The sequence below is a fragment of the Pongo pygmaeus genome, chromosome 6 (genome assembly GCF_028885625.2).
Source record: "Pongo pygmaeus isolate AG05252 chromosome 6, NHGRI_mPonPyg2-v2.0_pri, whole genome shotgun sequence".
NCBI classification, from domain to species: domain Eukaryota; kingdom Metazoa; phylum Chordata; class Mammalia; order Primates; family Hominidae; genus Pongo; species Pongo pygmaeus.
The window spans coordinates 51618189-51632437 of record NC_072379.2 but is presented as its reverse complement, the minus strand read 5'-3'; the positions used below and the strand labels follow the sequence as shown (position 1 = coordinate 51632437).

Below are 14249 nucleotides of genomic sequence, written 5' to 3'. Positions count from 1 at the left end.
TACTCAAAAAGTTTGAGAGGTCTGTATTGCTAACACCATTTTGTAGAACCTCAACTGAGGCTCAGTGTAGTAGTTATCTATTACTGCATTACAAATCACCACAAACCTAGTGACTTAAATCAAGATACATTTGTTATCTCACAGTTTCTGTGGGTCAAGAATCTGGCCATGGCTTAACTGGGTCCTCTGCTCAGGCAAGGCAGCCATCAAGTTGTTGATCCAGGGTAGGGGTCATCAGAGGCTGGACTGGGAAAGGCTCTTTTCCAGGCTCCCTCAGGTCCTTAGCAGAATTCATTTTCTTGCAGCTGCGGGATTCATGGCACCTTGCTTCTTCAAAGCCAGCAATGGGTAGAGACACCAACAAGACAGGTGCTACATTCTATGTAATCAGTCCCATCCCCTTTGCCACATTGCATTGATTAGAGGCAAGTCACCTGCTCTTCCCACACTAAAGGGGTGAGGAGCAACAAAGCCATGAATGCTAGAATCAGGGATCATAGATGTCATTTAAAAGACTGTCTACCAGCTCCTCCTTGTACCTCTGGTAGAATTCGGCTGTGAACCCATCTGGTCCTGGACTTTTTTTGGTTGGTAAGCTATTGATTATTGCCACAATTTCAGCTCCTGTTATTGGTCTATTCAGAGATTCAACTTCTTCCTGGTTTAGTCTGACCGTAGAGCCTAAAGTATAATAATAATAATAATAATAAAGAAAAAAAAAGACTGTCTAAAGTCAGGACTGTACAACAGGCAAGTAGTATAGGAGACCCAAGTTTTTCTGACTCTAAGGCCTGTTTTTGGATTCTAATCACAGCTCTTCCTCAAACCATTTGGGCTACCTTGAGGAAACTGCATAACTTTACCAGGTCTTAGCCTCTTCCCTTAAGAAAGAAGTAACTCCATCCAATGGATCCTCATGGTCACTTTCAGTTGTGATTCTATAAACAGCAAGTATAGGGGGGCAGGCATGGTTAAAAGATCTGTCCCTTCACACCTTGCACTCGGGGAGGTGGGAGGGGTCTTCTCTGTGTCCTCACAGTAGGGATCCACCAGCCACTTTAATACTACCTTTGGTTCTTTCTGCAGCATCATGTATGGCATTGTGATCCGAACTATTTGGATTAAAAGCAAAACCTACGAAACAGTGATTTCCAATTGCTCAGGTAAGTCTCTACTCTGCATGGCCCAATTCTTGGCTAATTTGCTTCTCCAGAGGTTTTCTTCTAGCAAATGTGAGCTAGGGACTCCTTGATACACAATCATACAGGATCATATCAGGACTCAGCCGGCAGACCAGATCCACCAAAGGCTGTCACCGGCAGGCTCTGTCTTCCCCCATGTGACCTCCCTGAAATCTAGGATAAGGAAGGGGGCACTTTGGACCTGGCCAAGCTATGCCAGAAGAGAGTTAGCCTTTGACCTAGGATCCAAGGGTTACCCCCAGCCTCAGGTCTGGCAAAGAAGCACCTTGGAGGACACAGATATGAAAAGAGAGACTATCCAAGGAGGACATCACACCTTCAGCAAAGATGAGGATAGGCTTTTCTGATTGGCTTGAATTTTCAGATACATAAAGCTGCCATCTGTCCATAGAACAATCTTGGACCCTAAGCCAGTAAAGGCACGGTGGTCCATGCTTTCCCAGCTGACACACCAATTCGAACCAGATGAAGCCTAAGACCACCTACTACAACTCTTCCCCAAATTCCTTCTCAGTAAACCTGAATGCAGAGCCCCTTGTACGCAATAGACTCTGAGCCCTGGAAGCCTACCCTGCTTCCCAGGAAAACATTACTGGACCTGAGCAAGGTCAACCTGGAGAAAACACAGCAAACCAAAGGACCAAAAGAAGAAAAGGCTTCTATGTTCTGTTGTTATAATGTGATAGCTCTGCAGAAGAAGACTGACTCCGCTCAGCTTCTACACCCCTCCAATTCCTTGTGCACAGACATACACACAACGTAGGCCCATATACACAAATACACACACCTTCACACACTCAGTCTCACACACACTAACAATGCATACTCACACCTATATGCACTCACACAAGTACAACAAGCTATACCACAAATATCTGGAATAAGAAGAGCTACTTTCTGTTCCAGATGTGCCACTAAGAGCTATGCCACCTGGCAAAGTTATGTAATCCCTGGGCTCCAAGAGGTTAAAATAAGGGGACAGACTGGATTCTCCCTAAGCACTCCTCTTTTCGGACTGTGAGCTAAACTTTTGTTGGACCAAGACAGAGCTTGTTTTCTCCCTCTTAAAGCTACTTTTTCCAGTAAGACTGTGAGGCCACCAAGAGGATGCACAAGTATTATCGGGAACTGATAACCTGTGTCTCTTTCCCTAGAAGTATGAGTGGAGATATATAAGTCTGGGTTCTTCACCTGAATTCAGTTCAATTCTTCTGTGCTCTTCTGCATGTCAGGAGTGGTACAAGGGACTGGAAATGACAAACGAATGAATAGCGTGGTTCCTGACTATAGGCAGCTTACAGTCTAGGGCCTTGGGTCTTGGCCCTGGCTACACAGTAGAATTGCCTGGGGAGCTTTTAAAATGCACCAAAACCCAGACACCATTCCCTGAGAGATTCTAATTCACTCCATCTGGAGTGGGGCATGGACATTATTATTTTGGAGAAGCTCTTTAGGCATTTTTAATGTTCAACCAGGTTTGACAATCTGGTCCAGTGAGACACAGAGTCATAGGTGGCTGACCTTCACACTGACTGACCAGTGTAACCAAGAGATGTGCTTAGGCTGCTTGGAAATTTTCAACCCACGAAGACCCAGTCATTCAGCTTGGGGCTAATTCCGGCCCCCATGCAGATCCTAGTGCTTCCCTTCCACTGGTGCAGTCTCCACACCCTGGTTTTTCTGGAAGAGCAAAAGCAATCAGAGAGAATAAACACAAGTGAATTCATTCTATTCAGTGCAATTGGCTTTGGTTAAAAGTTAGAATATTTGTCTGAAAAAAAATTGGATGAAGGCATCCTTCCTCTATCAGATATCAAATAAATGCAGTAAGTACTATAACTATAATACTAAAATCATTGAAAGAGAACTATATGGACAGGGAAATCCAACAGAACAGAAATGCTAAAGGAAACCTCAGGAATTTAGAATGTGATGAAGTGTTTTAAACTGATACAGAAATAGAAACTGTTTAATTACTAATGTTGAGACAACTGCTCATATGGAAACAATCATATATTAGATTGTTGTATCGTATGCTACAAGGAAATACACTCCTTATGAAAGGAAGAACAAAAGATAGAATGAGGGAGAAAGAAAGAGTGAGAGAGAAAGAGTGAGGAAAGAAAAGAAGAAAAAGAAAGAAAGACATAAAGAAAGAAAGAAAAAAGACAGAGAAAGAAAGAAAAAAAGAAAGAGAGAGAGAGGGAGGAAGGGAGGGAGGAAGGAAGGAAGGAAAAGAAAGAAAGGAAAAGAAAGATGGGGAGAGGAAGAGAGGCGAGGGGGGAAAGAGAAAGAAAAAAATATAAGAAATATTGTTTATAATCATGAAAAATTGAAAAGATCTGAATATCCTACAATGAGGGAACTGAGTATAATAATTATATAGCCATACAATTAAATACTATAGCTCTAAAAATTATTATATAGAGTGTACTTATTGCCATAGAAATATTTCTCCAATATATTACATTAAGAAAAAGAAAGCAGTATGGTATCCCTTTTATAGATATGTGCACATATTTTTACTTAGCAGAATATATATATGCCTGTATAGATAGATGATAGCTAGAGAGAGAGGGAGATGGAAAATATCAAGAAGCTAAATGTTATCAATGTTATTGCAGTTATCTCTGAGTGGTCGAATTTTAGTTGATTTTTATTTTCTTCTATTTTCCACTTAGCCATGTGTTAAAATTTTCTAAATTACCTAAATCATACAATTGAAACAATAGCCCTGTGGTAAACAGCCTGAGTAAACAGCCAATATTATCCTAGATGTATATATGTATATTCATTTTTTAAAACCATCAAGTCAGGCCCCACAAAACATATATTTGCCATGCACTTATCTGTATAAGTGTCATGCTTAGATCCTCTAAGGCCCACTCAAAGCCATGGTTCACTCATCTCTCAACACATACAGACGAGTCAGAGGGACAGACGGAGAAGCTCCTGTCTGCCATTGCTAGGTCCTTTCCTTGTGTTCTTCCCTTTAACTCATTTCCTGTTTGCCCCATTTCACCCATGGCCCATTGCCCATTTCCCATTTAACCCATTTCCAGTTTGAGAATACTGCACAGGCAGTGAGTTGCACTTTTTTTTCTAAACAGTAAATGGTTAATCCACAACTCTTCAAGGTGGTGTTATTAACCGTCTCTCACAGACAGAAGACAGACTCAAAGGTTAAGCAGTTTGCTTGTTTTCACGGGTAGCATGTGACACAACTGGTATCCAAATGCACACATATCGAATGCACACATAAAGACGAGACTTAAAAAATTAAAAACACAAACTCAGGGTCTTGGGTGTGGCTTCCTTTCCTGGACACTCCCTCCAGAGCTCTGCCTTCAGAGAGCTATTCCTACCTCATCTCCTGAAGGTTTTGTTTTGATATATTTAAAATCTAAAGGCTGAGTCATGACTGGCAGTGTGGAGACCAATTTTGTGGAGGTAGCCAAGGTCTTCCTGCACTTTCAGACGAATCAGATTGGTGTAAACCCCTGTCTTGTGATTTCTGCCAATTCCGTGGGTCTGACATGCTCCTCCCTGCTTGTCCCTCTGAGCACTCACTCTCACTGTCTCACCTCCTACAACTCTCCTGTTCCCTCCACAGCAGCACCGCCCTTGCTCACCACCTTCCTCAGCACGCCTCCCCCCAGGGAGGCTGAGTTCCTGGCTCTCTCCAAAGTTCCCATGTCTCCTGCTACTACATATGCCAGTCCTTGCACTCTTGGGCTCCCCTGACTTCCAGTCCTTGAAACTGTACAAAGCCACTTAGAGCTGTGTTTCCCACTGATATAGAGTATGCCATCACTCCCTCCCAAAGGTAGAAATGGCTACCGCCACTTTTTATTCTTCAATATAGTTTTATATCTCCATCATATCTATTTTTTAGTTACCGTTAGTGACCTCATCCTGAAATGAGGGCAGCTGGTATTCTCAAAAGCTTATATGTTCTCTATATCTTATTCGTAAATGGAATGCAGTTGATTTCCCATCTGTCATTACAGCCAAGCAGCTCTGGAGTTGGCAGGTAAATGGGATCTCCAGCTGGGTCCGCATGCCAGGATTATTGCTCATCAACAAGGGGACATTAGCCATGATTAGTGTGAACAGAAGCTCACTTTGTAAACACTGGCTGAAAAACTCAAGCCATCCTTAGTGCGAGAACCACTCTTCTTGCTGACAAATATGTCTATTTTCTCCCAGTCAAAGGCTGACAGAAAGGCAAAGAAAAAGAACTGTATCATAAATTATCTAAATATTTTCCCATAAACAAGCAAGGAGGGCAAGACGTGGAGGAGATGGGGTTTCCAATCCTGTATGTTATCTTTCATAAATGAGCATACTATTGATGTCCAGGAGGATTTACTTGTACAAACTAGAACATGTACTGCATGGGAGCAGGAGATTGGGCAAGTGTACCCACGGAACAGACAAATTTCTTGTTATAACTACGTCTAGCTATTGTGGCTTGGCGGATATGATCCATGCTATATCCAAATTCCATATTTTTAATTAAATGAGGCATACTAGAGTAAAGAAAAAAAGCTATGGATTAGGAATTGGGTTAGAGCCCTATTCACTTTCTAGCTTAAAAAATTTAAGAGAAGCCCATTAACTGCTGTCCATATCAGCTTCTTCATCAGTAACTGTGAATAAAATGGCTTCTCTACAATTGACTACATTTAATAAAAGATGTGCCAGAAAAACACAAAGATACAAATAAATGAAGATTATGACATGTTCGTGGATAGTAAGGTTCAATATCATAAAGACGTTGAATCTCCCCAGCTGATCTACAAGTTAATAAAGTTCCAATCAAAATTGAATTGAAACATTTTATTGAGCTTCACAAGCCTATTTTAAAATAGACAAGGAAAATTCAAGAGCCATGAGTAGCCTAGACATTCCTAGAGATGCAGAACAAGGTAGAGAAAGTTTGGTTTACCAAATATTGAAATGCATTGTAAAGTCAGAGTGCGGTATTGGCACAATAGACAAATGGAAACCTCAGTTTCCTTGCCACCTGCTGCCTGCCCACAAATCCAATGCTACATGTTTCAGGTTTTCATTAAGACAGCACTGCATATGAGGTACCAATCTCTACTTTAGAAGGGAAACACTAGCAGCTGTGTAAACCCAAAATATCAGTAGCCTTAACCACATAGAAGTTTGTGTCTTAATTAAAATCCAGTTGGCAATAAAGACCAGAGGGAAAGGCATTGTTCCACACAGTCATTCAGAAATTCAAGCAGGTGGAGATTCTGCCACGCTTAACAGAGGGCTGCTAAGGTACTCCTCAGCACGTCCCTCCAGCAGGCAGGGGCGGGGGAAGAGAGAGAGTGGAGGACTGCTCAGGAGAGGTATCTGAGCCAGGTTTGGGGTGGTAGGTATTGACTCTTCCCAGCGTCCCTTAGGCAGATCTTAGTCACATGACTACACACTGCTGGAAGGCAGGCTGGGAATTGTAGTCTAGTTGTGTGCCCTGGGGAAACAGGAATGGGTTTGGTGAACAGCTCATCTGTCTTTGCGTAATTATTTTATGCTGTCAGGGCTCCTGCTTCTGCCTGAGCTGAGGTGCTGAGGTACGGAAAGGGCTATCTGGTGGGTTAGGTGAAATCTTCTCATATCTAGCTACAATTTGTGGTTGGCTCTGGGCTAAAAACCTCCTGAAAAGGAATGCAAAATACTTTCCTACTTGAAGGTTCAGAGATATGCAGGCTTGTCCAGCTAATGGGGAGAGAGGGAGCACCTCAGATGACAAGAAAGGGACAATAAGATCCCTGAATGTGAAAACATTCTGGAGAATACGGAGTCAGGCACAATGAGTGTCTTAAGGTCAAAGGGACATGTAAGTTCTGGGTCACAGAAGAACATTCCCACCTAACCACTCTAGCCACTTGTCGGCATCTAGATAGGAAAACGCTATGTGGGGGGCTAAAGAAGCTGAAACTTTGGGAGTTCAAGAGAGTCTGCTGCAAGCTCCTGGAATAGCACAGCACAGAGGAGAGAGGCCATTCCCTTGCTTCCTGGCAGAAGAACTTGGAGAGCAGGTATTCCCAGGAAGAGCAGCAGTGCTGAATAACCCGCAGCCCAGGGACAGAACTGAGGCCCTGAGAGGTGGAGCAGAAGAGCAAAGCAACTGCCCAGGATCAAGAGCAATAATGAAGAGGACTCACAATGTGGCTTTGAAGTGACTGTGGCTGTGGAGCATCTGGTGCCCAGCCGGAGCCCCTCAAGAGGCAGTCATTGGCAAAGAGGAGGTCTTGGTGAAGTGACCTGGGGCAGCCCAGGGCAGCTGCAGCGAGCCTAGAAAGCAGGATCCAGACAACGTCACCATAGAAGCACAGGCAGTGGCCTGGGTGGATCCTGGAACACTGAGACACCTCCTTGGGTCTCTCAGAAAAACTAGAGGAACAAAGACACCCTGGGAAGAAACTGACTACAGTCCTGCAGCTAAACAGATGAGACCTAATGCACTTAAAATACTGAACTGATGAGTTCAGGAGGTATTCAAGCTATATTAGTAAAGAGAATGTTACTGTTCAAAATGAATTTCAAGTTTCAAAAATTTTAGAAATCAGGAAAAACTACTAAAAATAATGTTGAAATTTTTAAAAATCAACCTAACACACAAAGTTTCTAATATAGGAAGCATATTTATTTTAAAATATTGCCAGTTAGACTTCCTTGTTTCTAAACAAATCACCTGCACTCATTATAGGTCCACAGATGAATTCCCCCCACTACCTCCCAGGAAACAATTCTGCTTCCATTTGAAATCCCAAGGTACCAATTGCTCCCACTTCAGGTGCACAGCCTACATGAAGAATGGGTTTCCAGTGGCTCTGTAAGAGGCCTGTGGTCTTGGGAAGATGAGGAGCCAGAAATGGCCATTTGGAGACTAAATTTTCAGCATGTGTCCCCATTAGGGATATACTGTGGAACTAAAACAGTCCACATCAGTGTGCTTCTCCTAGTCCCAAATCGAATGGACGTGCCACTTTCAGGCTACCCAAGTTATTAATGCACAGTGACAGCTGAATTTAACTGCTTTTCACTGCAGCTCAGCGCCAAGGCCTGAGTAGAAATAATCCTTTTATCTCCCAATAAAGGAGAATTACCGGCATTTTGTAGCTCAGCTCTCTCTGAAGGGCCATCTTTAGAAGCTAGAGGCTTTGCATTTCCTGGAATGGTCAGATTAAAGATGCTTTTCACTGATCTCTGGGCAGGTAGATGATTATATTGTCACCCAGTTGCCCTGTGGGAAGCACTGCGGGTTTCCATTTTAAAGGGATTTCAGAGCGCAAATGTCATTCTCGAAAACTTTTCTGAAAGACCAACTTAGTCTTCAGAGCCATACTGTTTAGGGGCCAGCTGTTGCCTAGGAACAGCCAGTGGGGACGCTTTGAAAGAATATAATTTGGTCTGCTGTCTTCTTTACTTGCCCCCCATGGGTATAATCTCACCCAGATCATTTTCTGCTGTACATAATTCTTACACAGATAACAACCTTGTATAATAGACAATCAAATGTAATAATACCTTCTGTTCACTTCCATAAAGATGGCTCACCTTCCACCTGAAATACTGTTAAAACTGCATTCATCTCAACTGATAAGACATCCAACATCCCAGCATGGGGCTTGGTTCCTTGAATATATTATTTTATGTTAATCTTCAAAGTAACTGTGAGTTAGGTATTCTACATCTCAGTTTTTAAATGGGGTAACTGAAGCCGGGAACTTTAGACAATTTGCCTAAGGTTACAAAGTTTTAGTAATTGGTAGAGACAGAGGATGCATTCCAGTCTGATCTTAAAGCCTGTGTCCTTCCCAAGATCCCATCCTAGAAATCAAGGTTTCTCAACTTTGACACCTTTGGCATTTTGGACTGGATAATTCTTTGTTGTGGAGGCTGCCCTGTGCATTGAAGGATGTTTAGCAACATTCCTGGTTTCTGCCCACTAGACGCCAGTAGCACACATGCACACACAATTGTGACAATTAAAAATGTGTCCAGACTTTGCCAAAAGTTCCCTGTAAAGCAAGATCACCCCCAATGGAGAATCACTGCTCTAAATGTTCTGAAGCATTTGCTTTCTTACAAGGCTGAGGTTTCGTGGTCCCATGAAATGCACAGAATAATTTGAAGACCCTAATAGTATTTAGGAGTGGCCTTACAGGGTATGTTTTAAGAAATATGAATTAATTATAATTAGCATTTTTTCTTCGTACCTAAAGAGCCCCTATTCCTGTTACTCTTGAAAATCATTTGTCCTCTGCAATGAGTAAATGTTCACACTGCAAAAGCACTCAGAAACTTCAATGGCCTGTGGCCACCTCAGGAGTTCAGCTCAAGCTCCTCAGAAAGACATTCAAGTCCTCCCCAGTTTGCCTTCAGTTCTCTTCTCCACTCTCAAACCCCACGCATTTGTAGGCTACAGCCAAGCAATATGACTCACTGTGGTTAAAACGCATCCTACATTTTCTTGTTCCATGTCTTGGCTGAGGATGTTCACTCTCTGCCTCCCACCTCTCCTAATCCCACGCTGCACCCCGCCTTTGTCTTGGAATCCTTCTTATGTCATTTGGGTTCACTTGATGCTCTCTGCATCTCCCACACAGCCTCCCCAGCACAGTGGTGGAAGGATGGGTCTCTCCTCTGTCCACAGTTGGTTTCTATCTGTCTTAGTCCATTTTCTGCTGCTATAACAGAATACCACAGACTGGGAAATTTATTTTTTTTAAAAAGAGATTTATTTGGCTTATGGTTCTAGAGGCTGGGAAATCCAAGAGCAGGGCACTTGCAACTGGCAAAGGTCATCCCATGGCAGAAAAAAGAGGCCGAAAGCGAGCACACAAGACAAAGAGAAAGTCAAGCCAAACTCGTCCATTCCATCAGAAGCCCACTTCCACAATAACACAATAATAGCAATAATCCATTCATAAGGGCCAAGCCCTGGTGGCCTAATCACCTCTCAAAGGCTCCACCTCCCAATACTGTTATGACAATTAAATTTACACATGAGTTTTCACAGGGACATTCAAACCATAGCAGTATCTCGCTCATCTCAACCAGTTTTATGGAGAGTGTGTGATCTTTCATCCTGGATTGAAAATTCTTAGAGAACAAGTACTATATTTCAGCCCTTCTAGTCAGCCCTTATCTCTTAGCCGATGTGCTATACTTGTGGGGTTGGGCTAGATCAGATTGGAGGTGGGATTGAATGAATATTGCAAAGGTAAACATCTGACTGGTTTCCATGGGCATTAAAATAAATTTCAAATGTGAGAGCTGGGCAGTGCAGTGAAGACAATGGAGCACAGCAGTTTGCCTTTCTAGTGCACAACTGCCCTACTCCATGTGACTTTGACGCACTAAGTGGGCCTCTGACCAGGGCCACCACTAGGGTTGTGCCCATTGAGCCCCACTGGGTGGCTCCTGGCTGAGAGGTGTGTGGGGCTGGCATTCTCTTCATATTTCCCTCACTGAGTGTGTGCTCTACGCAGGCCTGTGCTTATCAGAGCAAGGGCCCTTTTTCCGAAACTTCACAAAGGTGGCATATGGGCTGGTGGAAGCCCTGACAGTAAAAACTCTTCCATGAGGAAAGGGACACCACAGCTGACATTTTTATCCCCAAATTTACAGGTAATCACTACTTTAACTAAGGCCTATTGCACTTGATCCTGCTTAGCCTAATCCCATCTCTTTGTTTTACCACTGCTTGACTAATGAGAGGTGGTTATTGATTCATTCAACATATTTGTGTTAGTCATTGAATATGTGTACAGGCTACAGGAGTGCAAAAAACAAAACCCCTGTCCTCATCAAGCTTGTATTCTAGTAGATTCTTATATTCACCCCTCAGTGTTCACCATCAGACAACAGCCCACATATGAAAAAAATGTATATCCAAGCTCCTATTTTGGAGAGTTCTGATACCCCTGGCTTGAGGTTTTCTTGAGAGTGTTTTGTTTTGTTTTGTTTTTTTGACTAATGTATTTGTCTGGGGCAACCATTTTAGAAAGCAACTTTGCCTAGGTTGCTAAAGTCGCCGCATGAGTGTCTTAGCATAGCCAGGGCTCAGAGAGTAGCGCTCCTCAGGGAAGGCCTCAGCTCCTGCATGGTCACATGGTCTAATTTCAGCTACAGCTGTTCAGGCCATCTGACCAAGTCTCTTGAGAGGGTCTGAGCATTCCATACCATTTGCATATAATATTAAGGTGTAAACTGAGCATTCTCCAGAAACCAGCCAAGAACCATCTTTAATCTAAAAATTTCCAAGGAAGGACATCTGGGCATGAATGCACAGGATATAAGTGAAAACTGGAGTCTAACCTTTAATGTTCTTATTGGCAGAAACAGAAACTGTCACATCTTGAACACTTCATCTTATTATTCCCCTCTTGTATCTACAGATGGGAAACTGTGCAGCAGCTATAACCGAGGGCTCATCTCAAAGGCAAAAATCAAGGCTATCAAGTATAGCATCATCATCATTCTTGGTAAGCAATGTCCCTCCTTGAGCTGTAAAGTGGTATGAACATCCCAAAAGCAAGTTTGCTCCTGGGACCTGGTGGCAGAAAGGAATTTGCCAACAGGAACTTCTACATCGGTCTGCTTGGAAAGGAATGTGTGAAACTCTTCAGCCCATTCATGTTTCCTTCAAGGGCTGACATTTGGTTCCTAATTCCTCTCCTTATGAATACAGCTGCCTGTCAAGGCTATGGGTTGAATAATTTGGAGAAAATCTGATTAGGATCTAACTAGCTGAAGTGGATGCTCACATCACCAGCTAACTCTGTCACTTCCTTTAAGATACACTCTTCCCCAGGGCTGGGGTTCACAAGGAAAAAGAAGATAGAAGTGGCTTTCCACCTTATCTGAATATTTAATGTTAGGTCCACTACAAATTTCTCCCTTATGGCACCTTACCTGCCCTTCCATCCTCCTGTCTTCTGCCCTTTCCTTTTCCTTTGTCTCTACTCTTAAGACTTATAAAGTTACCTTGTACTATTTCCTGTCTGAAATACTCTGCTCTCCGGTGGTGCCCTGGCTTACTTCCTAACCTCATTTGTTCCCCAACAATGCCACCTCCCTGAGGGCTCCTTGATAAGTCTTTTTAAATATCCTTTTTCTAGTCTACTCTGCCTTATTTTTCTTCTTGGTTCCACCTCACACTATAGGATATAGATTGATTTTCTTATAGTCTGTCTCCCCTGTTAGAGTAATAAAGCTATGAGGGCAATGACTTTGGCTTTTGTGTTACTTATATTATCACCAAGACCTAAAATAGGGTCTCCTACACACTGCTCAATTAATATTTGTCGAATGAATGAATGAATGAATGAATGAATGAACGAAACTATGCAAGAAGGAAAGGGATTTGTGTATATTCTTTTTTATTTAGCTTAAATACCCCCTCCTTGCCTCTCTGGCAGCTCTTGAAGCTCCGAGGAAGCATAGATCTCCCATTAGCTGCATGTCAAAGCACCAGAACAGTCTTCTCACCTTTCTGAAACACAACTGCAAAATGCCAAACAGACCACACGCAGCATGACTCAGCCAGCAGGACGTAGGCACAAAACAACACTGCAGGCGGAACTGGGATAAAACATATACAACCCACCAGGGCTCAAAAACTTTCTCAGAGGCTTCTGAAGTAGATCAAAGACTCCTCTGTCTTCTCAGATAGTCAGAACCACAGATGCACGTTCCCTGGATGTGGAGTTGGAAAATGTATGTTTACAAGTGTGTCCCAGAGCCAGCATAGCCCTTTGTCATCAGCAACCATACTCCAAGGCCCTGTGGGATCCCTTCAGTCAGCAAGCAGGGACACCCTCTAGAGGGTCAGCAAATATTGACAGCCTTATCAGACCAAAAGGGCCCTTTCTATAGCAAACACTTTGTAATGTCCCTTTCCCACTTTGAAATAAAATGCCTACTTATACTACCTACCATGATAATTAAAACATTAATATATTGCCCAAAAAATAATATAAAAGAGGAATAAGAAAATAATCTAAAATAAAACAATACTATTTTTATTAATTAAAATTTGTACCAATTTTAATGTGTAAAAACATAAGCACAGCTACACTAGAAGAATCATGAAGCAGTCACACCTACACCTTGACATAATTGAAAACCAATACAAGTGTATTTTCATGGAGACATAAAAAAATGTAAGCGGTATTACTGTCAGTGACTTGATTTTCTGAGCCGGCAAAAAGAAAAAATCCTTGTAAAATTTTGAATTAAACAAAGTAATCTTTCCTCCATTTACAACAGAATTGCATTTCTACAAATTTCAATATTTATTTAAAATATCTGTGTTTATGTGTAAAACAAAGTCAGGTTTCTAGACTGGGATAACTATACAGAGGGTTCTCCTCTACATGAATGGGCATTCAAAGTAGATACAAACCTTTGCTGGCTGGGCTGCGTGTACCACGCCAGAGGACTGGTATCCCTGTGAAAACCAGAATCCTCCAACCCGACTTACACACACATGCAAACACCCAAGCACACAAGACCATTTGTCCTCTTAGTGCCCCAAATACTGTTCAGGGCCAGTGTTTGGGTTAATTAACCAGGATCCAGAACACTTAGTGGGTTTTGTGTTTGAATTGCTCCTCTTTAATACATTGCCAAGGTCTAGGGTCGAGAGCGGAACCATGAGTCAGTTTATCATTCCAAAATTCCCCACAAGTTACAGAATCTGCATTACAGAGTTATGGCGGAAAGCTTGTCCCTGCATGCAGACAGCCGAGGAAGCCAAACTTCTACTCTGAGAAAAAATTATGTGGATGAGAAAGTGGGAGAAGGAGAGTGGAGAATTTATGGTGAGAAAATGAGAGATGCATGTGTTTCAAGTCAACTTATGAGTGTTTAGCTCTGTGTCATAGTCTGTGCTCTCCAGAGGAAAATTAGAGAGAGACAGAGAGAGATTTATTAGAAGGAATTGGCTCAAGTGATTACCGAGGCTGAGAATTCCCAAGCTGTGCAGTTGGAAGCTGGAGACCCAGGAAAGCCAATGGT

General features: G+C 42.5%; 1 protein-coding gene across 5 annotated transcripts in view; it reads left to right on the top strand.

The window, feature by feature from the left end:
* Window positions 1-14249, top strand: part of NPSR1 (neuropeptide S receptor 1) — a 233563-nt gene that overhangs the window by 188596 nt on the left and 30718 nt on the right. For all 5 annotated transcript variants that reach the window (XM_054496684.1, XM_054496682.1, XM_054496685.1 and 2 more), the window contains 2 exons: window positions 1087-1163; window positions 11627-11713. In XM_054496684.1, coding sequence (XP_054352659.1) covers window positions 1087-1163; window positions 11627-11713 — 164 coding nt within the window. The remainder of the gene's footprint in view (window positions 1-1086; window positions 1164-11626; window positions 11714-14249) is intronic.